At 43.5% G+C, this 27465-nt stretch overlaps 1 protein-coding gene across 1 annotated transcript; it reads left to right on the forward strand.

Moving 5' to 3' along the window:
- The first annotated feature begins 596 nt into the window (after nt 1–596).
- On the forward strand, nt 597–24373 carry ifrd1 (interferon-related developmental regulator 1). Its single transcript, XM_038780594.1, has 12 exons — nt 597–900; nt 9107–9211; nt 11462–11546; nt 12252–12376; nt 12673–12830; nt 12961–13011; nt 13109–13290; nt 14088–14196; nt 16196–16330; nt 19157–19285; nt 23233–23328; nt 23802–24373. The coding sequence occupies exons 1-12, from the start codon at nt 858–860 to the stop codon at nt 23889–23891; spliced, it is 1308 nt and encodes a 435-aa protein (XP_038636522.1). The 5' UTR covers nt 597–857; the 3' UTR covers nt 23892–24373.
- The last annotated feature ends 3092 nt before the right edge of the window (nt 24374–27465 follow it).

The raw sequence follows: 27465 nt of genomic DNA on the forward strand, positions 1-27465 counted from the left end.
GCGGAGTCTGCACGTTCTCCCCGTGTCTCCGTGGGTTTCCTCTAGGTGCTCTGGTTTCCTCCTGCGGTCTAAAGAAGTGCAGGTTCGGTGGATTGGCCATGCTAAATTGCCCTTAGTGTCCAAAAAAAAGGTTAGGTGGGGTTCCTGGGTTCTTGGAAATAAGTTCGGTATGGGCTTAAATGGGGTGCCCTTTCTAAGGGCTAGTGCAGACTCAATGGGCTGAATGGCCTCCTTCTGCACTGTAAATTCTATGATTCTATGACTGTATGCGGAACAATACCGTTCACCGTACCTTGGTACACGTGACAATAAATCAAACCCGAATCCACACGGTCACCCAAGGTGGGAATTAAATCCTGGTCCCTGTTTATTTTGGAGGGTAAACCCCCTCCCCCCACCATGGAAGTGACCAGCACAGCGACACGTCCTCTAAGGATGGCTACTTTCCGCCAACGTGTCACCAGCAGCCCGCCCCGCCCCATACTAACTGGCAGCTCTCCGCTGGTTGGCTAGGCGCGGGCACCCCTTGCCCCGCCCCCCATGACGCATTGCCGTCACGCCGCCGTGCGTCACAGCGCCCATATAAAGGCGGCGCGGCGGGCAGTCTGACGCTGACTCTGGTCAATGCGGAGGTAAAATGAGTCGTCTGAGTTCGTCACCATTCATCGGGATTATTTATTACTTCTTATTGCCGTTTGGTGATTCCCACCTGGTTCCTCAGAGACGCTACAGTAAAAAGTGTTCCTCAATCGGCTGATCGTCGAACGGAGGGTGATATTGGGTGATCCGCGGCCGGGTCGGTCAGCACACACCCGCCCTCCCATCCCCCAGCCCCGGAGAGAGCGGGAGACGGGAAAATGCCGAGATCCAAGAAGCGGAACAACAAGGGAGGCGGCGGAGGTAAGGAGAGCCCCCGCGCGCGCGGGGAGTCAGGGGGGGGGGGGGGGGATGGGCGGGCAGGGGGCACTGAGCATGCGCGGCGCCGGGGCTGCACTCTGGGAGTTGTAGTCCGCGGCGCGCCGGCGGCCAGTGGCCGTGAGCGAGGCAGAGGGCGCGGCGGGACTACATCTCCCGGCGGGTGTTGCGGGCGCCTAAGCCGGCCGGCTCCAGCCGGCCACCGCCTCCCTGGGGCGCTCCTTCTGGGGAAGGCCACGGGTGGCGGGCGGGCAGCGGCCCCGGTATCCCGAGCGCGCCGTCCTTCCCCAACACCGGGGGGAATGCCCAGCACCCACAGAATATCTGCAGTGCGTGAGGCGCCCATTCGGCCCGTCGAGTCTGGACCAGCACCCCACTTCAGTGCACGCCTTCACCCTATCCCAGTGACCCTAACCCTTTTGGACATTGGGCAATTGTGATTGGTTGATTATTCTCATTTACTATGCATGATGCAACCTTAATCGATTGTCATGATTGGACATCAATAACTGGTAACAAATGATTAAATCTGGGCTTTTTGGTGCCCTAATTGGAACGCCAAGAGCCCACGCTATAGCTTGTAAATAAAGACTAGTTTTTAACTCCAAGGATCTTCGTCTGGTCTCTCATGAGAGTACGGGTGAACTACACTGCAGCCAAATAGCTGTACAATTTCTCCCTCAACAACCACTACTGGCCGAGTTCTAAATGTTCTTATTTTTAAAATAAATTTAGAGTACCCAATTCATTTTTTCCAGTTAAGGGGCAATTTAGCGTGGCCAATCCACCTACCCTGCATATCTTTGGGTTGTGGGTGGTGCAGCTCACGCAAACATGGGGAGAATGTGCAAACTCCACACGGACAGTGACCCAGAGCCGGCATCGAACCTGAGACCTCAGTGCCGTGAGGCAGTAGCGTCTTTGGACTGTGGGAGGAAGTCGGAGCACCCGGAGGAAACCGGAGACGAGGGGAGACTGCAAACTCTACACAGGCATTTACCGGAGGCTGGAATCGAGGCCGGGTCCCTGGCGCTAACCATTGTTTTCCCCCTCCACTTTCAAGGGTGCTGGAGATGCTTCGTTTTTTAAAAAAAAAACACACATTTTGGAGTACTCAATTCTTTTTTGAATTAAGGGGCAACGTAGTGCAGTCAATCCATCTAGCCTGCGCATCTTTTGAGTTGTGGGGGCTAGGCCCACGTGGACACTGAGAGCATGTGTAAACTCCACACTCACTGGGGCCGGGATTGAAACTGGGTTCTTGGTGCTCTGAGACAGCAATGCTGAGCACTGTGCTGCCCTGGAGATGATTAGATTGACATGCGTCTTCTCTGGCTCCCAGCAGGTTATTCGGTCTGAAATGCTGTACAGTAGTGGTGCCAATACGGCTCCAATATCAACTTCTGGTTTAAAAGTTACATTTTTAATGGATAATGAATTAGTGCAAGTTTTCTTTGTTCAGCACCATGGCCACCCAGTGTTTCACTGTCAATTTTAGTACATTTTGAAAGAATGCGAGGGCCCCACAAACTGCACTGAGCATGGCAGAGAATTGGGAATCTTTAATTGAATAAGAGTTACTGACTGGCGGGGTGGATCATTTTCTGCTTGAGGAAGTGGTGCCAAAGTATCTTATACAATCATTCAAAATGGTGACCTGGTTTGACATCTCATCTGAAATGAGACCTCTGGATTGGCAGCACTGCACTAGTTTGAATGTTTACATTTCCTGCACCAGATGTGGGACTTCAGCCCAAAGTGAGGCACAGCCAATAACTAGGGTGTGGAAGATCTCAAAACAGCAGTGGAGTTTTATTAAAATTGAAGCACAATACTGTGGATGCTGAAACTGGAAAAGCTCAGCAGGTTTGGCATTATCATAGAACAGTACAGCACAGAACAGGCCCTTCGGCCCTCGATGTTGTGCCGAGCAACGATCACCCTACTCAAACCCACGTATCCACCCTATACCCGTAACCCAACAACCCCCCCCCCCCCCCCCCCCCCCTTAACCTTACTTTTTAGGACACTACGGGCAATTTAGCATAGCCAATCCACCTAACCCGCACATCTTTGGACTGTGGGAGGAAACCCACGCACACACGGAGGATGGGCAGACTCTGCACAGACAGTGACCCAGCCGGGAACCGAATCTGGGACCCTGGAGCTCTGAAGCATTTATGCTAACCACCATGCTACCGTGCTGCCCTAAATCGTGGAGAATGTTCATGTTTTGAATCTATATGGCTCTTGAACAGAACTGAATAGGAATGTAATTAATTATATGGTTGGAGGAGGTGATGCAGAAGTCGGGGTTATGGCTGAGCTAAAGGGTGATTGACAAATGACATGGGCACAAGATAAAGAGGGTGTTAATGGTGGCATTCAGGACTGAATAAGTGACAATAGTGGCATAAAAGGTAAGATAGCAGTATGTGTTAATCGGACAACAATGAAAGCAAGCCTGAAGAACAAGTGTTCCTGTATTGGGACAAACTAAAAAAGCAGGGCAAATCCACCCCGGCCAGTTCATGCTGTTCCTGCTGTCCGTGTACTTTCAATCACCAGCAAAGTGATGGAAGTGGTTGTCAACGGTGCTACCTGACTGTACTTTCTCAGCAATAACTTTCCCACTGTTCAGTTTGGCTTCCAGGTGGGCCACTCAACTCCTGATCTCGCTACAGCTCTGGACAAAAAACTGAAAAGGTGTGTGAATTCCCCTGACATCAAGGCAACATTTGACCAAGTGTGGCAAAATTGGAGTCATTAGGAATTGGGAGGGGCTGTCTGTTGGTTGGAATCATAACCATCACAAAGGAATTCTGGCATCTTAGTCCTAGGACACCACAACAGGGGTCCTCTGAGGCCATCCATCTTCATTAATCTGTCTCCATCTCGATGTCAGGGGTGGTGCAATGGTTAGCACTGCTGCCTCAGTGCCAGGGATCCGGGTTCAATTCAAACCTTGGGGCACTGGAGTTTGCGCTTGTCTGTGGGTTTCTTCATTGTCCAAAGACGGTGGAATGGCCACTAAAATTGCTGCTTAGTGTCCAGGGATGTATAGGTTGAGTAGGGTTGCAGGCAAAGGATGGGAAAATGGGGTGGGTTCTCCTTTCAGAAGGTTGGTGCAGACTCGATAAGATCACGACCTTCGACATTCACTCTCTCCACAACCAATGAAAGTGGCAGCACCTGTGCCATCGACATGTTGCAGTGTAGCTACTCACTAAGGCTGCTTTGATGTGAACTCCACCTGAAAAGACACTAGCAGCAGATGCATGGTTATTCCACTGCCTACAAGTTTTACCCCCACCACACCCCATCTTCAGTTGGAACTTTATCGATGTTGGTTCACTGCCACTGGGTCAAATTCCTAGTGCTTACTTCATAACAGCACATTGGGTGTACCAGAAGAACACCCAATAAACAATAATAATTTTTATTAGTGTCACAAGAAAGCTCCCATCAACACTGCAATGAAGTTGCTGTGAATGTGCAATCCACCTACCAAACACTACTTTCAGGACTTGTGTGAGGAAACTGGAGCACCCGGAGGAAACCCACACAGACACGGGGAGAACGTGCAAACTCTACACAGACAGTGACCCACGCTGGGAATTGAACAATCGACAATGGCTCCCCTAATGGCACCCCCATCACCCCTTGCTGACCTCTCAAACCTCCTTTAAAGAAATCAAATGACTTCCATCTCCGGGTAAACCCATCCGGTGGGGCCCCTTGAGACAAATGGAGCCTTCTCCACCCTCGGGAATGCTGCCAGGTCGCTCATCCACACCTGCATTTGGCTGCACAGAGATCCGCCACCTGCAAGATCTGTCTCTAGACTATCGGAGGCAAAGGCCAAAACATCTGCCCCTATTTGGGCTATCTCCCTTGATACCCCAAATATTGCCACTTTGGGACCACCTCCACACCCTTGACATGTCTGCAAACCCTAGCCAGAGCCCCCTCCATCTTGGACATGCCCAAGACATGTGCCCCTGATTTGCGGGCCCTCCTGCACACTGCCCATGCCTATCCTCTCCACCCTCAAAGAACCTACTCATCCTCACCATCGTCATGTGTCCTATATACCACTTTGATCTGTATGAGGCTTAGCCTCACACACAAGGACACGTTCATGCTCCACAAGGCCTCTGCCGATGTCTCTACCCTGACCTCCCCTCTCAGCTCCCGCTTGTGCTTGATGTCCCCCTGCCGTGGCTCTTATCAACTCCTTGTAGACATTGGACACCATTGCCTATTAGTTCCTACAACCTCAGGAGCTACAGATTAGGAATGGATGGCACCTACAGCAATTCGTCCTGGGCAACACGCGGTGTTCTTCCAAATTTGCCCCCAATAAACGGATTGCCAAATAGCTCAATCCCTGCCTGCCGCCACCTTCTACGTCACATCCAGCCCCTCTGGCGCAAACCTGTCTTTATCGCAGATTGGGGCCCACATCGAGGCATCCTCTGGCCCCAACTGCTGCCCCCACACCATTGGCATTGAGAATGTTGGAATATATGGCTGGTGAGAATGTTGGAGGTAGTCTCCATGCCGCCTCCATCTGACCCCTCCCTCCCAACCCATTTCCTAACGGCAGTGATATTTGCTGCCCAGTAGTAATTCAGTGTATTCGACAGTGTCAGCCCCCCTCGTCCCCAGTCCAAGCCCTCTTAACCTGTGGGGTCTTCTCCGTCCACACAGACCCAGAGATCAGCGCAATGACCCTCTTGAAAATGATTGGGGACGATGATTGCGAGGTTCTGGAACAGAAATCTTGGCAGCACTGTAATTTTTGCTGCCTATACCATCCCACCTCTTGAAATCCACTTTCATCTGCTCCACCAAGCAAGCCAGGTTCAGCTTGCCCAGCCCCACACCACCTGGATACCCATATCTAAAACTCACCCCCACCATCCTAAACAGCAATTCCCCTAACCTCCTTTCCTGCCCTCTAGTCTCAATATGAGGAACATTCACTCCTCTCCATATTCCGCTTGTATCCTGAGAACCAGCCAAATTCTTTTTGCCTCTGATACTGACCAACTGGTCCAAAATATACAGCCACAGGTCGTCTGCACCCAATGAGACCCATGATGCATTAAGTGCCATTGCCAACGGCTCTATCGCCAAGGTGAAGAACAACGGGAAGAGCGGGTACCCCTGCCTCGTCCCATGACACGGCCCAAAGTTACCCAAACTCAGTTCACACACTCATGACTGGCGCCTTGTATAGTAGCCGGACAGATTACACTCACTCGAACTGCTCCACCAGACACCCCCACTCCACCCAAAGCCTTCTGTGTCCATCACCACCTCCACCTCCAGCCCCTCCGAAGGAATCATGATTTACATTAAGCATAACCTCCTCTTCAAAAGCGTTTGATATTTGCCTATCACCCAGGGCACTATTCGCAAGGCTGGCAATCCAGTTTTCTGGTCTAGTGACTACACAACTGCCTCTCTATATCATAGTTTAAGCTTGGCAGCTTGCCATTAATAGTGGGATGGGCAATAAATGCTGGCCTTATTAGTGACTTTTCAAGGCCAATCAGCATTTATTGGACTGTAATGGTTTATTGTAACCCTGCAGATTATGTAGGCAAATATGTGAAAGGACGATGGTGTTGATTACCCTCATTTAATTCCTTGTCTCAAAATGCAGGCTATAGAAAATGCTTGCTGCACTAAAGTAAATTAGTTGGCAAGAATCAGTAAGCATCTGGCAGCTTACTTTTGCTGTTTATAGAGATAAGGGAATAGACCCATGCTTTTACATTTTTTAGGAGATATTTGGGTTTGGCACAAATGTTAACTTGATCTAGAATTGTGGTTGCATGGAAAATAACTTATTTGAAATGTAAATAACCACCTGTTGATTATTAAATTGTCATGTAATGTAACCTGAACAGAACGTATTGTACAATAATGTGTGCTAGCACTTGCAAATATTGTGCAGCTAGCTTTTAAGTTGTGACTCCATAATTTTGCTGGAATTGTTCCTGCAATGTTGGCTCTCCCCTGAACAGGCCTTGTGAAAGATGATGCAAGTATTTTAATTTTTGCTACTTTCTTGGATTGTGTTTTACAGGACTTGGCCTTTTTATATTTAAAAAAAATTGTAATGCATTGAAGGTTGTAATGGTCAGAATTTTGCCAAGCAGGTTGTGCAGAATGTAGGAACCTAGGCATTATGCCATTAAGTGGCTGTGTTGGAAATATATACTTTTTGATGCATTCTGAATTTTGATCCTGTTATTTGGCAATAAATATTTTCGACATGAGAGTAAAGTGAGTAAAGGCAAATCCTCCCATCTTGGGCTTACTTTTGTGTGCACGGTTGCTGTTGTGTGCTATCAAGTTTGAGGATAGCATTCTTTGACATGTGGGACTCATCTCAACCAGTGTTGGATATTCACTGATACCAAAAATAATAGTACTCGAATGTTAACCATACCATCTAGCATTGTGGTTAGCACTATGGCTTCACAGCACCAGGGTCCCAGGTTCAATTCCTGGCTTGGGTCACTGTCTGTGTGGGTTTCCTCCGGGTGCTCTGGTTTTCTTCCACAAGTCCCGAAAGATGTGCTGTTAGGTAATTTGAACATTCTGAATTCTCCCTCTGTGTACCCGAACAGGCGTCTAAATGTGACAACTAGGGGCTTTTCACAGTACCTTCATTGCAGTAAGCATACTTGTGACAATAAAGATTATTATAGACCTGTGATCATTTGTGCACATCTTTTGAAAGAAGCAGAGCAGGTTGAGCGAGTGTTTAAAATGCGCATTATAATTAGAGGCATGAGTATAGAAGCAATGATGAGCCTTATTATAAACCAGTGGTTCAGTCAAATTAAGCATCGGAGAACCGAAAAAGATGTAATGCCACGTCCAGATTCAACGGCAAGGTGGTTGTTGGCCTGCCTTTGTCTTGGCTCCCACTGGCGCCGGGGAGTCTGGCTTGGTCTCAGTTGTTTTAATGTTTCTTTTTGTCCCTGGAGATAGCTCATTAACATGTTAATGGCTATTGGTTTCAGTTCTGTCTGGGTTCTGCAAATCTTAATACACAGGTAATCTTGCACCTGCTTGTGTTCTCCTGGTGTTGTCCAATTTTCCCTGCACTCCTTGCGAGTGTCCATTTTGAATCGGGACGTGGCCACCCCAGGTGGCTACACTTTAAATTCAAATTTCCTCTTGACTAACAGATGTTGGTTGGCGGATTGAAAACACTCCTAATCAAATGTTGCCACAATAGTTTATATCCACTTGAACATTAAAAGTGGAGGGTGGGGTGCACTTAATTTTTTTTCAACAATGCAGCATTTCCTTGGTATTACAGTGACATGTCAACTTGGATTGTGTGCTCATTCTGGATTGAATTTGGATTCCACATTCTAATCGAGGCAAGGGTTCTATCAGAATTCAGATACCAATTTAACTTCGAATCGGATGTAGGAATAACATCGGACTCAATTTCCCAATCTTGCTGATTAGAGCAATTTTGAGGGAACCCTTTGGAGGAGCAATTATTTTCCAAAACTTTATCTTTATCCTTAACCAGTCATGACTACTGTTTCTGGCTACTTAACGTCCGGGTAGCCAGGTACTGACTAAGCTGGATGAAGAGGTTTTTCTGTTTGGTCAGGAAATGCTAGTTTGCAGGAATTAAAGTTTCATTATTTCATACTTGTTGACTCGGGAGGAATCAGGTTGACGTGTATGATTTAAGGCTCCTTTAACAGCTCCTTCCAAACGTTCGACCTCTGCCATGTAGAAAGTAGGCAGATGCAAACGCCATCGCCTATGTGTTGCTCTCCAAGTGACGTACCATCCTAACTTGGAAAGATATTGTCACTGGGTCAAAACTTTAGTTCCATTCCTACCCCCACTTGGTGTATCTACATTAGGTAGACTGCAACAGTTCAAGATGGCTTACCACCATCTCTAGGGCAATGCTTCCAACCCCAATTTTCTTTTTTAGAAAATAGCAAATCTAGTAATCTGGTTCAGATCTACACTATGGAATTTCATTTTGGTAACATTTTGTCAAGTTACAAAGATTGCTGACCACAATTCTTTAAATTATATATGAATATTAGTGGATATGCATTCTGGAGTACATGCTGAAGCGGATTGTCAATCTTTGGACGTTGAACTATTTTTTTTTTCCCACCGCTTGCAGGTAGACAGAACCGAGCAGTGCAGCCTTTCAGTGATGAGGATGCTTCCATTGAAACAATGAGCCACTGCAGCAGCTTTAGTGATTCAACCAGCTTGGCTGATGAAGGTAGAGTAATTGATCAAAGAAAAACTCTTGCGTGTTCCTCCTGTTCTGATCTGCTGTAATAACCCTTTATTGATCATGATATACGTGTCTGCGACTGGAACTGCCGGTCTTGATGCACAATATTTTCTAGGGCAGGTAACATGGCTTATGCTTGAAGTAGATAAGATTCTGAGCTAATGTATGAACACTATAATTGAGCAAGTGTTTGATCTGTGGAATAGACTGCCTTGGGAGAGTCTGAATCGCAGTGAGTATTTAAATGCAAATTAGATGAATTTCTTTCCAAAAACTTTGGGAATACAAGCATGAATAATAGGCAATTAGGAGGCAGAGGATTCTTTTGAGAAGCAAGTAACTTGGATTTGTGGTTTGCAAAGCTCTCCACCAAGGTACTGTAATTGATGTGACTTCCTTGCTTCCCATTGTTGGATTTTGTTTGGGGGCGGGGGCAGCATTCTCTACCTTCTCAGGTAAAGGTTTACCTGGCAATTGTCTCTGAGCACTGACTTTCCCTGGACAATCGTGCTTCACTGGGAACATCCGTCAATGATTTTAAATCGCAAACTTTGGATTCTTCTGCCGGTTTTACACCGGTAGTTACTTTTGGGGGAAAAAAAAGAAACCACTTTTAACTTGAATGTAAACACTCAAACTGAGCCCTGCACAGGACACTCCAACTAATTGCCCTGCCCACGGGACACACTCTTTCTCTTTCTTTCCCCCCCCCCCCCCCCACCACCACCAAGACATTTGTATTTAAATGTGGCAACACATAACAATGGATAAATTATTAGCACAGCGAGAAGTAAATAATATGATATGATAGCCATTACAGTGAAATAGTTATAAGGTGAGCAAACCTGGGACCTCAAGGATATGTTTCTGAAATGACGGGAAGCTCGGAAAAGGTGGTGGGGTAGCTCTGTTGGTGCCATTGGTGCAGTAAAGGCTAAAAATAACACTACGTAGAACCAGTTTGGGTGCAGATAAGAACTAGAAAGTTAAATGGTCACTTTTGGGGGTATTTATAGCCCCCCCCCCCCCTCCCCAACAGTAGCTACACTGTAGGGCTGAGTATATTGGAAGAAGTGAATGTGGTGTATAAGAAAGGCACTGCAATATTCATGGGAGTTTTTGATCTACGTGTAGATTGGGTGCACGGCATTGGCAAAGATTGCCTGGGAAATGAGTTCATAGTATATTTGGACCAATTTCCTAGAACAGTAGATTTTAGTGCCAAGCAGGGAGCAAGCTATTCCAAACCTAGTAATGTGCAATTAGACAGGATTAATCAATAACCTTGTTGTAAAATAGTCTCTAGGTGACTGCGACCATAACCTGATTCATGTTCAGTTTGAAAGTGAGAAGTGTAGGTCAAAGGCGAGTGTTTTGAACCGAATCAAGGTAATTGCACCTATTTTAGGTACAGGTGGCTAAAGTGAACTGGGAAACCTGGCAAAGAACAAAAGATGCATCCCCTTGGCTAAATAAGATGGATAGTATCAAATTGAAAGGAAATGTGTATAATTATATGACAATTGTTGGGAGGTCAAAAGGTTGGGCAGATTTTCCCAACAGACTCAAAATGAGGGTGAAGTTAGTGTGAGCTAGTACAATAAAAATATGTTTTCGAACATCTAAGAAGAAAACAGTAAAGTGTGTTGGTTCTCTGTCTGAGGAATTAGTTATGGCAAACAAGGAAATAATGTTGTTTTGGTTCCCTCTTTTTGGAAAGTACTTGGCCTGTATAATTTCTTCTTTTTAAAGATCACCGGTTCTTCTGTTCTGGTTCTTGATCGTAAGCCTTTGACTTGGGTAACTGCAAGTGCAGTTAAATTCCTTCTGGGCATCCAGATATAGTTTCCACATCTTGTATTGCTATTTATTTCCCCATCTCCAGTCCCTGCACCTCATTTAATTTTATTTCTCATTTAATTGCACATGCATTCCACAGGAAATTGCAGCCATCCAGTTTATTAGCTTTGAACTGCAATCGAGGAATGGTGAAGCATGTGTGCATTTTGCATCTTTGAGTCTCCCCAGTTAGCACTAACTTTGTTTAACCTTGAGCCTCCTGGGAGTATGTGTCGAATTTGACAATGTGAAGATATTGGCAGTAAAAGGGTAATCTAATTTACACTCCTGTCAATTCTGCTGATCGAATTTGACTACAAACTACCATATGCATACTTCATTTTAATGACCAAAATGGCACCTTGCTGTCTAACATAAAAGCAATCTTTCTTCCAGCGATTGAAGATGTTGATGAAGAAGCAAGCCAAGAGGATTACGAATATAAACTGAGAGGATTTATTGACAGCACTCTTGATAAAAGGTGAACTCAAAGCCTTGTATAATTTGGAATTTAAGTCTCCGTGCTTGAGCAATGTTTGTTATTGGTAGAAACCAATATAATAGTTTTGTATCCAGTAATTGGTTTGCCATTTGGATTATAGCTTCAGTAAGTGATGGTAGGACTCACACTCGAGCCTCATTCTTTGCAGTGAGTTAAATATCAGTTGTAACTGTCAATGAGGAGTTGAGATTGAAGTGTGCTATTGCTCCAAACCTCCACACTTTTTTTTTCCCCTCCAACTAAGCATTCAATTATTAATAATAATTAATTATTATTAATAATAGCTTATTGTCACAAGTAGGCTTCATTGAAGTTACTGTGAAAAGCCCCTAGTCACCACATTCCAAGGCCTGTTCGGAGAGGCTGGTACAGGAATTGGACCCGTGCTGTTGCCTTGTTCTGCATTACAAGCCAGCTATTTAGCCCAGTGTGCTAAACCACTGCAGTAGCTTGGAAGTTTTGGATTCTCGGCCGTTTCCATATATGGAGTCTGATGCTTATTATTCCTTCCAGGGTCAGTTAGGCTACCTATGCCACAGTTGACTTTCTCATAGGGAACAACATGCCCATTGAGCTTAATGCTATAATTGTATCCCTAACCACTGTGTATTAATGTTTCAAAACTTTCATGTGGATCTTGTAGAACTCCATGTTCTTCACTAAACTGTACAATTGCTTTAACAGTGCAAAGGTCAGATTGTCTGCTCTAGAAGGACTAAAGTCTGCCTTCTCTTCTAAAATCCTTTATGACTTTATCCTGGAAAGAAGAGTGACCTTAACAGACAGTATTGAACGCTGTCTCAAAAAAGGTAATTTTTACAGAGATTTGTAATTTTTCTCAAGCCAGGTAATATTTAAAGAAATCAAAGTTGCCTTTGATTTTTCAAAAGCTCAGTTAACAATATTGTTTACAACTTGGGCATAAAATCGTCGGTCTTGTCAGTTTAGTTGCTCATTTATTGTGTAACATGCTTCTGTAACCATTTGGCTAATGGCATTAGCTGATATACCTATTAAAACTACAGTTAACTTGGTAACCAGGAAGCTCAGCTATTTGTACTGCTGAGTAGGTACAAATAATTAACCATCTTTTTTTATCACAAAGGAAAAAGTGAAGAACAATGTATTGCTGCCCACGTTGCCTCTCTTCTTTGCATTCAGCTGGGATCTAGCATCGAAAGCGAAGAGGTCTTCAAAGGTTTGAGACCCATTTTCAAGACCATCCTTACTGATGAATCAGTCAGTGTACAGACACGGAGAGCTGTAAGTAGACTTTGTTCTTGCATGTCTTTCTAGATCCTCTTCATTGCATCTATGCTTATTGCTTCAACTGCCCCCTGTAGTAAGTTGCCCATTCTTATTAACTTGCACTTTTTTTTTTCTTTTCTTCAAGTGTGCTACCAGTTTGGCAGTTTGCTGCTACGTTGCAGCTGATGATATTGAGGTGAGTATAAATATATTTCACTAAATGGATGGATATAAAGTAGATCCTTTTAAAGAGCCATACCAGAAACTTACAGGATCAAATTGATTGCCAACAGGATCTGCATTTAACAATGACCTACCTTGAAAGTGTCTTCACCACATCCTATCAAAAGGAGGATCAGACAGATTGTTTTAACAACACCCACACTACTACAACTCTGGGCATCAGCACTTTGGTAGCATGGACGTTGCTGCTAACCATTTGTCCACCCTCATTAATGAAGAAAATATTTCAAACGTATGTTCATTCAAATGCAGTAGTTTAATGATTCATTACCTGGATAAAGTAAGCAAATCTTTTGTTCTGTGTACCCTAGATTAATTAATGCTGTGTAGAGAATCTTTCCTTCCATTTGACAACAGTTTAAAATCAGCCAGCTACGAATATAGAATTTTCATAGAATTTACAGTGCAGAAGGAGGCCATTCGGCCCATCGAGTTTGCACTGTCTCCTGGAAAGAGCACCCTACCCAAGGTTAACACCCCCACCCAACACTAAGGGCAATTTTGGACACTAAGGGCAATTTATCATGGCTAATCCACCTAACCTGCACATCTTTGGACTGTGGGAGGAAACCGGAGCACCCGGAGGAAACCCATGCACACGTGGGGCGAACGTGCAGACTCCGCACAGACAGTGACCCTAGCCGGAATCGAACCTGGGACCCTGGAGCTGTGAAGCGATGTGTTATCCACAATGCTACCGTGCTAATATCAATTACTTTGATTCTAGATTTTATCTTTTGCATGCTGGTAATAGCCTTTTAGAATTGTCACAATTATTCATTCCTGATGTAGGATTGAATCAGATGTACAATTAACATTCAACCAATTTTCCTTAATTTATATTTTAACTAACAGTTGTATAAATTCAAAACTACATCTAACTTTTTTTGGGCGGGGGGAACAAGTGCCAATGTTTTATAAATAAGCATGACTGAATTGTCTTTAGTATATACAAATTAAAAGGATATGTAATGAGAACAATTAATATTTATACAAATTGTAATGCTTCCCAATTGAATTATATTCCAGCCATTTGACCAAACTTCCCAGTCTTCTTTCTTGTGGTGATGTGAACATGAGAATTGCAGCTGGAGAGACCATGGCGCTTCTATTTGAGTTGGCTAGAGATATGTGCGATGTAAGTTTTAAAAAAATTTTTTTTTTTGCCTTTCATTCATTTGACATCTGTTCAATTTGGTAAAAGCGGGGACATAAAGAAAATGAGTGAGAATATTGTGAGACTGAAATAGAACCATCTATGCCAATTGCAGCAACTTTAGTTAAACATTTTCTGGATTCATTTGAGTGATTTATCTTGTATCTGTATCTCAAAGAAGGTAAAGTAAAAATATTCAACATCTACACTTATTAAAATCATACATAATGCCACCCCGCACAGGAAAGAACCCAAATCTGTCTTGATCGTTATTGCCCCTCCATTCTGGTATCGGCGTTGTAAATCTTGCCTGCTTCTGCACTTTGGAGAATTTGTAAATTTTATTTTTTGCTAATACAGAATGTGTTGGATCCCATTTGATAAAGAAAATTAGGAGGTTAGGGCTGCTGATCTGGATGCTCCAGTTTCCTCCCATGGTCCAAAGGTGTGCAGGTTATGTGGATTGGCCATGATAAAATATCCCTTGGTGTCCAGGGATGTGCAGGGTCATGTGTGGCTACGGAGATCAGACCAGGGAGTGGGCCGAGGTGGGGTCAGTGAAGACTCGATGGGCTGAATGGCCTCCTTTAGCATTGTAGAGTTTCTATAATAATGTGTGACTGATGGTGCAGGGCTGAGGGTTTAAATTTCTGGGCATTCTAACCAAATTATGGGTAGCATGGGGCATGTATGAGATGGGTTGCACCTCAGCAGAGACCAGGCTAATATCTTGGCAGGGAGGCTTCCTAGTGCGTTTGCTCTCTTTTTACAAGCCAACAAAGAATTTGCATTGGGCTTGAGCACGTTGTGTCAGGTTGTCTGTAATAGATTTAGTTTTCAATGAATCACTTGGAGTGGTGTACAGGCCCCCTGAATTGTAACTGCATGGGTGTAAAAAAAAAAAAGATGATGGGAACAAAAAGTATGTACACTGGAAAAAGCAAATGGCAGAGGTTGTGTTGATGAGAGTTCATAGAATTTTTGGGATTTTTTTTTTGAACAGCTTATTCTGGGGCCAATCAGAGAACCGGCTGTACTGGACCTAGTATTGTGCAATGAGATTAATGATGGCCTCCATAGTGAAGGCACCCCAAGGTAGCAGGGATCATAATGTGATTGAATTTTGTGCCATAAATCTTTCAATGTAATGACGATACTGCAAAACTGGGATGTGTGGCCAGGTTATAATTTAAATATTTCAATTTATACAAAGTTAATAGTTGAATTGTACGGAGTAAGACAGCACCTGGTTTATGGTTAAATGTTTACTCTTGACAAGTGGCAGCACTATGCATAGCTGGCTTCAGTGTTCTGCTTTAGTCACTACGTGGGCTGGGTGGGGCAGGAAGAAAGCGGGTGAGTGACAAGTGATTTGTTTCCTCTCTTTGATGTATGGATGGGGACTGGCTTTGTCTTGTTTGTGGTAGCCATACCAGCAAATTACTCGCTAATATTTGCTGTCAAGTTAAAGGAATAATGGTAACCTGGGCAAGGTACTAAAACAGAAGCTGCACTCTCGAGCTTTATGCTAGTAAGGAGCTCATGCCTTGGGGGAGGGTGAAAATTGAAGTGGAATGTGCAAACCCCTGAGAATTGCAACTGACCTGAATGATATTGGAAGACTTAAATTGCATAACTTGTACAAGCCGCACATTTAGGTGTGTGTGTTGCTGCAGAAGGCAGTATGAGTATAAAAACGAGTGAACCATATTGAACTTTGCAAGATTGAAGCACTCCGTATTCATTAGAAACTGGCTCTCTCATCTGTAATCTTCGTTGCAACGTATTATGACAATAAACTTAATGATGGGATGCATAGCTGTTAATGGAACCCCTGTTTTGTATGCACACTTATCCTTCTGGATCAATGTAGCTTGTGGCATAATGCTAAAAGATCCAATAATTCTTTCAAAAGATAATTAGATACATCTATGCAGAGAAAATTTACACGGCAAATAAAGGTTACACCTCTTTCTTACAGGATTTTGAATATGAAGATATGGATATTCTATGTGGAAAGCTGAAGAGTTTGGCTACCGATGGTAACAAATATAGAGCTAAGACGGACCGGAAGAAACAGCGCTCTGTATTTAGAGATGTATTGAAGACTGTAGAGGTATTGTTCTATTTAACATGGGACCTTCATTTTATCACCATCGTTGGTAGGTTGAAAGCTCTGCTGCGGGTCCATTAGATTGTATTTGGGTTGAATTTTCTGGTCTTGCAGCCTCCTGTTCCTTTCCTTCAGTTGACTGTTCTGTAACTGGTGAGCAGTTAGAGGACCCACAGAGTGCTTTTAACAGCTCCTGAAACATACATTGGCAGTGGAGGCTTCCAGGAGTCTAGAGGAAATTCCATTTTTGTCACTTGGGTAATTCCAGGTTTTTTTTTTTGGAGTGCATTCCGTAATCCTGACTACTGCAAAGCAACCTCTTGTATTGCCCATCCTGTCTTGAGGCATTTTGTTTGTGCAGTGTTTTTTTAAATAATTGCTCTCAAATGTTTCTTGCATATGTGGTTATGGCTATGTTAATAGCAATACTTCATATGCTCTGTGTACTGCTTGAAAGCTAACTAGACCTGACGAGCTTTTCTGAAAATATAAGCAGCTTTTGTCACTGTTAACCAAAATGTAGTGCATCTTTTGACATTCATGAACTCTTCTTGCTGATGCCAGTTTTTGGAGTTCTGCCCAGATATATCTGATGCCTTGTTTTGTATTTAACGGTCTTGATCCTGATAAATCTACTAAGCTACAGTCTTTATAGATTTTTGGTGGAATTGAAAATTGTATTGTCTCTATCTTTTATCTGACTATCAATCCATGATGGCCTGTTCCACCCTTGGCCATCAAGGGTTCCTGTACTCAATGGGCAGAAAGTCTGGGCAGAAAAAGGAATAAGGGAGTTTTTGATCTCTTTCTTTGGGATTGCATAGCAAGATGGCTGCATCATGATTGTCACAAGCTGGAATGTTTGTGTTGGGTACTATTAGAACTGAAATGTTTTGTTAAAGTAGAAGGCCAACGGCTGGCTATTTATTTCTGCAACTAGGAGACGGGCAGGTGAATGTTCAAACGCCTATCAAAATGTTGTCCTACACTGCCCATTATTTTCTGGAAATAGCACCTCACTGTGCATTGGACAGTGTGACGTTTCTGTATTTGTGCAGTAATTATGAACTAAACTCTCCACAGAAAGGAAAGTCTTGACCATTTCAGATGCCCCTTGTTTTTTTTTAAAAAGACATAAGCCTTGATTACTAACGAACAGACTGAATCGTAAGAGGTCTACGACAGCATAGAAAAGGCGCATCACATCTGCACCGGTCAAAAACAACCACCTAAGTATTCAAATTCCTTTTTCCAGCTCATGACACATAGCCTTGCATGCCTTGGCATTGCATGTACACATCTAAATACTATTTCTGAATTCTTACGAGGGTCTCTGCCTCCACCGCCTTTTTCAGGCAGTGAGCTCCAGACCCTCTGAGTGAAGTATTTCCTCGCATCCCCCTCTAAACCTCCTGTCCCTGTGCCCCCTGGCCATTGATCCCTCCACCAAGACACTCTTGGCACTGAAAATAAATAATACAAATGTGGAGTCTTCTTCCTTCAGGTTTTCATTTTTGTAAACTCTTTTCCCTTTCTCTTGCTCCTTTCTGTATCTGATTTGACATTGAACTCTCCCTGCATTGTTTTCTTTTCCAAGGCTCTGCTGCTAACCCATGTCAGAAATCCTGTATCGATATAAGGAGATGCAGCTGTTTGCTCTGTTCACTTTGGTCCTAATGCAGTTTCCCAGCAACTTGCACATGAGCAATGTATTGGCGTTTATTTTGAATATTCATTTGTGTGTGCATACAAGAAAATGATTCCAGAGTTTCTTAATTTTTATTCTGTATTGACAGTTTGACAAAATATTCTGGATGGATTTTATTGGAAATTACTAGAGTTACGCCTGATGTTCCAATTAAATAGTTGTCTTTATTCTTATCAAGTCATCTATTTGCTTGTCCAATGTTTTTTTGAAATGTTTAATTTAACTGCATGATATTTCTAGTGGGAATAATTGAGGTTGCAGGAAGTTTTACTGTTTGACTTGAATCCAAACATCCATTGAACATTGATTTGTGAGAATGAAATGTTGGATAATTTTCTGCTTGCAAGTGCTTATTTTCCTATTTGATTTGTGCTTGAGTGAATTGGGGCTTATTTAATGGCTGCTTTAAAATTTTGCTCCTTTTTTGAGCATCATTGGTTCTGTGAACTGAAACTTGTTTGCTCCTAATTGGATTGAGTACATACTGGCAAACTGCTTAGTTTTTGAAATGGGAGGAACGGTCACACGACTGTCATAGCTAAGCTGTAATTTTTTAACCATTTTCCCTTTGCGTGCCCCCACCCCTTCAACCCTGCACATTGGTATGTTTACTTCTGAACATATTTGAAACTCACCTGAGATTTCCTGAGGAAACCAGAGTGACTGTTCAGCCAAGAAATCTAACACTTCCCCCTCCCTGTCCCTTGGGTGAGTAACATAAAGTGAATTTATAATTAGGTCAAAAGCATTGGCAGTTTAAACTTGTCTTACAAGAGCAGAAGGAAAGTTTTTAGCAGGCACTGAATTGCTGGAGTTGCTAATCTTTTTTAGCATGTTCAATCCACCTACCCTGCACATCTTTCTGTTGTGGGGGCGAAACCCACGCAAACACAGCGAGAATGTGCAAACACCACACGGACAGTGACCCAGAGCCGGGATCGAACCTGGGACCTCGGTGCCATGAGGCTGCAGTGCTACCACTGCGCCACCATGCTGCCCTGGAGTTGCTAATCTTAAAAGGGACCTGGGAATTTGTGGCAGGAGGCGGAGGGAGGTAAGAGACCCTAAACTACAACACCAGATTCAGAAGCATCTGACTATGTTTTTTCTGCTTTCCACAGGAGGGCGACTTTGACGCTGAAACTATTACATTTGGCCCTGAATGCATGTATATTGACAGCTGGGTTAAAAAGCGCACCTATGAAACCTTCAAGGAATTGCTTGCATCTGGTATACGGTTCCATCTACAGGTGAGTGTTGTTGAGGTTATAAAATGTCCCACTGTTTATGATGTATAATATAAGCGAAGCTGAATCCGCGGTGAGCAGAATACATGGACGATGGTAGAAATGAACATTCAAGATTTATTTTACAAAACAATGACAAATCACGCTCCCCTTAAGGTTGTCTTCACTGACCTGTACCCAGGCTGGAGTCTTTCTGCAAGCTGGGGCTCTCCTTGTTGAGGGGAAACACTGCCCCCTTAAAGGAAAAGTTCATACTCTGGGGCAGTCATAGGAAACCGTATGGTCCTGATGCTGGAGCCTCCACTGGGGCTAAAGCACTAGCCAAATGTAATATATGGGCATATTATTGTAAGGAGTATCTTGAAAGAGGAAATTAAGGTGTAAGGAGGGAATTCTGAAAATTTGAGGGCCTAAACAGCTGAAGGCGTCACCAAATGTGGAGCCACGAAGACATCGATGGCATGGGCAAGATGAGGAAGGACGTTCAGCATAGTCACAATGAAGAAGCAGAGGTAATAATTATGACGTGCAAATTGGCACAGGGTAAATGAGATTCGAGAAATAAATGCCTCTGTGACTGATGTGGGAGAAGTGGATTCTGCTTTGTGGGAAAATGAGGCTTGTACTGTCAGGATAGTCTTCACCTGAACCGTGCCTGGGCTGAGAGGTTTTAATTTAAATAGTGGGGATAAAGGATCACATTTGGAAAGACTCGATGGGCCAAATGGCCTCCTGCACTGTAAATTCTATGATTCTATCTTCAGTCAGTGCAGACTTGTAGGCCGAATGGCATCCTATCTGACTGCATGTAGTAGTTAAAACAAAACCGATTTAACGGAGTGCAATTGCAATCTGATAGTCATTACAGAAACATGACTTAAATTGGAACCTGAACATTGAAGGGTGTGTGACATTCGGAGGGAAGGAAGCCGGAAAAGGGTGTATGGTGGCTCTGTTACTCAATAGCACATTAAAGGGATGACCCATTTCGGGAAACACTTTGGGTTGAGAGGAGAGATGATGATAGGCAAGAAGTAATTTATGTGAGTGGTGTACAGGCCCCATAATTGTAACTACACAATAGGACTGAGAATAAAGGAAGGGATAATGGGAGTTTGCTAGGAAGGTTTGACTATAATCCTGAGGATGTATAGCCTGGAAAGATCAGATGAGGAAGGGCAACTTGGATGAGCTGAGTACAGTAGTCCCCCGTTATACCGCGCTCCGCAATACCGCGGTTCGCGATATACCGCGGGGGGGGCTTATGGACCCCAACTGTCAATTATGTCAATTTCAGCGGCCGGATCACTTTGACCCGGAGAGGGAAGCTGCTCTCTCACTGAAACAATCAGCCGGCCGCTGAAATTGACACTGCCGGCTGCTCTCTCCCTCCAATCCAACTTTTAAGTTTTAATGTTTCTGATTGGAGGGAGAGAGCAGCGGGCAGTGTCAATTTCAGCGGCCGGCTGATTGTTTCAGTGAGAGAGCAGCTTCCCTCTCCGGATCAAAGTGAGCCGGCCGCTGAAATTGACACTGCCTGCTGCTCTCTCCCTCCAATCCAACTTTTAAGTTTTAATGTTTCTGATTGGAGGGAGAGAGCAGCCGGCAGTGTCAATTTCAGTGGCCAGCTCACTTTGATCCGGAGAGGGAAGCTGCTCTCTCACTGAAACAATCAGCCTGCCGCTGAAATTGACACTTTTAATTAGATCCACGATGGGGGTTTTAAATTTATTTTAAAATTATGCTAGCGCTTCCCATTGTGAGTCTACGGGGGTCTAACCTCTCCCCCCCGCCCCCCGTAGACTCTCAATGGGAAGCGCTAGCATAGATTTTTAAATAAATTTAAAACCCCCATCGTGGATATCCGCGGCTCGGATGCAACGCGGGTGGCTGTCTTGGACCCCAACACCCGCGTTATAAAGGGGGACTACTGTATTTTTGGGATAATTTCTTAAGAGCAGAACATTATAGAGCTGACCAGAGAACAGACAACACGAGATGTGGTACTGTGCAACAAGAGGATTAATTACCTCCTGGTGGAACCATCCATAGGTAGCAGCAAGCATTTTACATTCAATTTGAGGGAAAGAAGAATGGGTCCAAGGCTAGTATTTTAAACTTTAAGGGCAATTGAGAGCATGAAAGCAGTTATTTAAAGTGAACTAGCAAATTGGGTCAGTTGTAGACATTTAAGGGAAGTGGCATTGAGCAAATTGTGGGGCTGAGGGAAAATTTTGTAACCGTACTTCGGTCCCTTTGCCCAATTCATTGATTTAATTGTAAAAAGCTGAGGCACTGATCCCTGTGGCACACCACTCGTGTGTGATGGACTTTATCCGCGGGGCCCTAAAATAAATGACTGCTGAGAGTTGATTTGCTGGTCTTCATTTTCCAAACTTCCATAAATTTGGGAATGGTTGCACTAGATTTGGAAATAGCAAATGTAACACCTTTCTAAAATGGGAAACTACAGGCACATTAGCTTAACCTCTTGTCATGGGAAAGTTATTAGTGCAGATGTGGAGATGCCGGCGTTGGACTGGGATGAGCACAGTAAGAAGTCTTAACACCAGGTTAAAGTCCAACAGGTTTGTTTCAAACACTAGCTTTCGGAGCACTGCTCCTTAGGTGAATGATTCACTTTATGATTGGACTTTAACCTGGTGTTATAAGACTTATTAGTGAAGATATCATAGCAGGATGCTTTTTACAAAAAAAAAATTGGCAATCTAGCAAAGTCAACGTGCTTTTGTGAAAAAGAAATGATGCTTAACAAATTTATTGAAGTTGTTTTAAATACATAACGTATTCTGTGGATAAATGGGAACTGCGAGAGAAACTGCACAGATTTCCAGAGGATATTTGAGAAAGTGGCACATCAAAGGGAAGATGAAAGCTCCTGATATAGGAATAGGGAGGTAACACATTGGCATGGATAGAGTGGCTAGCTAATGGGAAACTAGCATAGATGGGTCTCCCTAGTTGGTAGGTTGTGAAGTGGTGTGCCACAGGGATCAGTGCTGGGGCCTCGGCTTTTTACAATTTATATAAATTAGTTGGATGTAGGGACCAAAGGTATTGTTACTAAATTTGCTGATGAGACAAAGATGGGTAGGAAAGTACAAGTTGTGAAGAGGACCTAGTGAATCTACAAAGATAAGGGTCAAGTAAGTGTTTTTTTTATTGTGTAGCTTTTACATTTTCCTGGTTTTTTTTTTCAGCTGCCAGCTTCTGAAAGGTGCTAGTCCATGCAGTATAGTTGCCAGCTACTATTACCCAAGTGATATTCGTGTGATCCACTAGGGTTGACCAGCTGAGAGTTATTTTGAAGGTGGGCGGATATTAGCATAATTATGCCCTTGCAGATGGCATTCCAGTTGGAATCGGTGGCCAACAATCAGAAGCGGAGGAAGGGAAGATTGGATTTAATTACAAAATAGCTTTGAATGAACCTTTGGGTGGAAGAAAATTGTGACCAAGGTGGAATTTACTCTTGGAAGCAATGACTCTCTTTTCCTAATTGCCTTAATACTGAGTTTGTGAAGCTAAGCTACCAGTGGCATTTTCTTCAGGGGGAAAAATGTGACTGTTTGACAGAGGCTTCTGAGTAGCTTGCTTAGTTACTTCACTAGGCTGGTGATGGTGTAACGAGGTGGGAAAAGCTCTCAATTTATTTTGTTCCATACATGCCCCAGAATTATATCTTTCTGAAATGCTTGATTCTCTATCTTGTATGATTTGAACATTAATTGTTTTGTTTTGAGATGCTAGTCTTCTACTATATTCACCAGGCATATAAATGGCATTGTGAAGCTGTTTGAGTAAATGAGGTGATTGTAAATTTTTGCCTAATGACTTGTTGCCTAGTGACGTGTTCGGTCAACATTACTTGATTGTTTTTGTGGGAGCCAAACAGTCGTTGATATGTTTTCGATGTCTTTGTTAAACAGGCTAACGAATTTGTGCGCAGTGTCTTTGAGCTAGGACCACCACTGTTGCTTGATGCTGCTACACTCAAAGCAACCAAAACTTCTCGTGTTGAACGGGTAAGGCACAAAATTGCATTCGTAAATTGATCACCGGCATTGTATTAAAAATGTGACTGGAGAAAATGTAGTGCAGAGTAAATCTGTATTTGAAAATGGAGTTGACTGGATTGAAATGAAACACGAGGTGGGTTTTTTACGCAAAGAGTGGTGAGGCCGTGGAATGCCCTACCTGCAACAGTAGTGAACACGCCAACATTGAGGGCATTAAAAAATTTATTGGATAAGCATATGGATGACAAGGGCATAGTGTAGGTTAGATGGCCTTTAGATTTTTTCCATGTCGGTGCAACATCGAGGGCCGAAGGGCCTGTACTGCGCTGTATCATTCTATGTTCTATTAGGTTTTCTGATCCGGTGATTACCAACTTGTGTTTCCAAAAGTAACCCTATTGTTTGTCATACGAGGTAGACTTTAAACATAAACTATATTTTTTTTAAGTAATGAAAATATCACTTGCTCTATTTTTCAGCACTTTTACAACGCTGCCATTTGCAAAGCTAGAACAAAGGCCAGGAACAAGTTCCGTGACAAGAGAATAGACATTGGAGAATACGTTTAAATTCTTGCCAGAATTCAATGGAAGGTTTTTCTCTGGACTATGTGTAACTATCATAATTAATTTTTTTGTTAGACATAGCAAATGGAGGAAACCCTTTTTTTCATCTTTACTTCCCCCCCCCCCCCCCACATTTTTTTTCCTCTTCTGCCCCACCTTGTAAGTCTTTACCTGGTCATGCTCCAGTTTCCAATCACTTCTAAATATCAACTAACCACCTGAGCATAGGTGTAATGGATTCCTCTATTTATTTTGTCACTGAATTTTTGCACAAACGGGAATGATGCTACTTAATTTGTACATGACTTAGTATAAGTGAACTTTTGTAACTCTAGCTTGACTTACAGTCAGTATCATAATGCTATAATGTTCATGTTTAATGTGGTCAGAATTTTAAATTTATACAGTAAACATTGCATCCACTTCATGCTGACATTGTGATGTTGTCAATTTGATCAATAAATGCATTTTTTAAAAACTGGCAATTGTCGTTGTACCAACTGGCTAAAGTTTGTAAATATAAATTGAGAGATTTCAGAAAATAACTATTTAAATACAGCACCACAGATATAATAAAAATGGAGAGTGCTGGAAATACTTGGCAGGCCTGACAGCATCTTTGGAGAGGGAAAGTAACGTTTCAGCTTGGTGTGATCCTTTGTGTTCTGATGAAAGATCATCGGCCTGAAAGGTTAATTCTGTTTCTTTCACATATATGCTGCCTGACGTTCTCCGTATTTCCAACATTTACCGTTTTCATTTCAGATCTACAGCACTTTTGTGGTTTGTTAGAGATACACTGGTCTGCACTATCCTTGTTGAGAAGTAAATGTCTAAATATAAAAATCCTGCTGTGATAAATGGCTGTTTTGTACTGACCAAGATGTGCATCTTTACCCAAACTCAAAGATCCCACATACCTTGATACTCTAGAAATGCCTGCCTGTTCTATCTACATAAAATAGACCAACTCTGCATTAATCCGTTCTTTAGTGGAAACCAAGCTGGTATCTTTAAAAAGTCTGGTCCTTGCATCAAATGTCACTAGGGGTGGCACGGTAACACAGTTGTTAGCACTGTTGCTTCACAGTGCCAGGGTCCTGGGTTCGATTCCTGGCCTGGGTCACTGACCAGAGTCTGCACGTTCTCCGTGTCTGTGGGTTTCCTCTGGATGCTTCGGTTTCCTCCCATAAGTCCCGAAAGGAGTGTTGTTAGTTGATTTGGACATTCTGAATTCTCCTTCAGTGTACCCAAACAGGCGATGGAGTGTGGCGACTCGGATCTTCATTGCAGTGTTAATGTAAGCCTATTTGTGACCATGATAAAGATTATTATTTATTTATTCTCATCAACCTCTGTACATGGCCTTCTTCGTTCTTGCAAACACCTTTTGACTCTGTCAACTGCAAGAAGATTACATCCACTTTCCTATGGAGAGGTCAATAGCTGCAAAGTCATGACTTCCAAGACACACTTGAACATGTTGCTGTTCCTTTTGTTACCGAGCTGATGTCTTCAACTTCCTACTGAGCACCATTTACCTTGAGGATTACAGTATTTCAAGAAGGCCCCCATGTCATTGAAGGGCTGAGGAATGGGCAGTAAATATGGTCTTCCTACCAAAGAACAACACAATTTTAGGGCGCGATCCTCCGGCCATGCTGCGCCAGATAAAAGCACCTCGCTGGGGCGCAACGTGCCCATGAAAGCCAGGAGGCCCGCCCCCTGGGATCTACCCAACATGCCTCGTGAGATTCAATGCACTTTTGCGAGATGTTGCAAGGTGAATCCTGCCCACAATGGGCAAAATCACTTTTTGGCAAATCTGCATATTAAATCGAGGCAGTAAGCCTTGCTCGAATGTGAGAGTCCCATGGTACCAGAGGCTTTGGGATTCGATCACTTTGCCTTGGGAAAGCGCCTTTTGGTACTAGTCTGTACAAACTGGGATCAGATGGAACGGCACTCGTGGGGATCTCCAAGGGGATCGGAGGCCCCCAGCTGTATGCCCTTTGTGGTGCCCTGGCACTGCTGGTGCCAGCCTGGCATGGTCAAGGTGCCCAGGTGGCATTGTTTGTGTGCGATTGGGCTGGGGTACCCTCATGAGGGGGAGGGGGGGGTGGCGTTGAGGGAAGGTCAGGGATTCTTTCCGGGACCTCAGATCGGGACACCATAACAAATCCATGCTGGCTATCTGACTAGTCCATGCTTTTCTCTGTGACAGGACCTCTCAGGATTACTTCTAATAATTTGCCCACGACTGACGTAAGACTAACTGGCCGATAATTGTTTGGCATTTCCTATAATCTCTTGGGACCATGTTTGCATTTCTCCAGTCTGCCGGTACCCCTCCTGTATTTAGTGAGGATTGGAAAATCATCCTCTGCGCATCTGCTATCTCCTATATCCTCCCTGACCTCCTTCAGTAGCCTTGAAAACGATCAATCTGGCCCTGGTGAGTTGTCAACTTTTAAGGATTCCAATCCTTTGCGTACTTCCCATCTCCTTATGCTTATCCCATCCAATATCTGTGCCTCCTGGACTACTATGTTTGCATCATCCATTTCCTTTGTAAACAGTCAAGTGGACAAAACCTGGAGCTTCTATACAGTGGCATATGAAGCCAAATTAACTTGAATTCTATGATTTCAGCTGCCATTTTGTAAATGTCATCTTAACATCTCAAGCAATTTATATAAAACAAACTAAAGCCACTTGTGTCCCTTTGGTTTCAACTTCAATTATGGAAAGTGCACGGAATCTCACAAGTGTACTGGTGCAGAAGGAAGCTTGTTCCGACCATTGTGTCTGCGCCAGCTCTCCAAATTAGCATTGACAGTGCCATTCTCCTGCCTTTTCCCCATACCATTGCACATTGCTTCTATTCAAGTCGTCATCTAATGCCCTCTTGAATGCCTTGATTGAGCTTGCCTCCACTGCACTTGTAGGCAGTCCACTCCAGACCTATGAAAAGTGTTTCTCGCATCACATTTGCTTCTTTTGCAAATCGCTTAAAATCTGCCCCCTTATTCTCTGTCCTATGAATGGGAACAGTTTCTCCCTATCGATTCTGTCCAGCCCCCTCGTGATTCTGAACATCTCTATCGGAAATCATCCTCGTCTGTCAAAGGAAAACCGTCCCAATCCCTCCAATCGATTTTCACGTAGCTGAAATTTCTCATTGCTGGAACCATTCTTGTAAACCTCCTTTTGCAGCCCATTGACCATTACTGTTTCCTTATTATTCAGCTGATTTTGTATCCTACTGTACCATCAGTAACTTTTGTCAAGTCTATTTGGCACAGTATCAAATGCAAAATCAGCATATACCATATCAAAAGCATTACCCTCATTGAACCTTTGTTACCCTTTTGAAAAGCTCTATCCGTTAAACATTTAAAAAAAATCTTTTTATTCTCATTTTCAACATTTTCATCGAAGAAAAAACAAAGCAGATACAATAACAATCTTCCCCTCCCCTAAAATAAAAACGGCACCCCTCAATATGCAAACCAAAACATCCACCTGTACATTGACTGTTAATTTTTGTTTTTAACCTGCAATCAGTAAGCAGTGT

This window comes from Scyliorhinus canicula, chromosome 20 (assembly GCF_902713615.1).
Source record: "Scyliorhinus canicula chromosome 20, sScyCan1.1, whole genome shotgun sequence".
NCBI classification, from domain to species: Eukaryota; Metazoa; Chordata; class Chondrichthyes; order Carcharhiniformes; family Scyliorhinidae; genus Scyliorhinus; species Scyliorhinus canicula.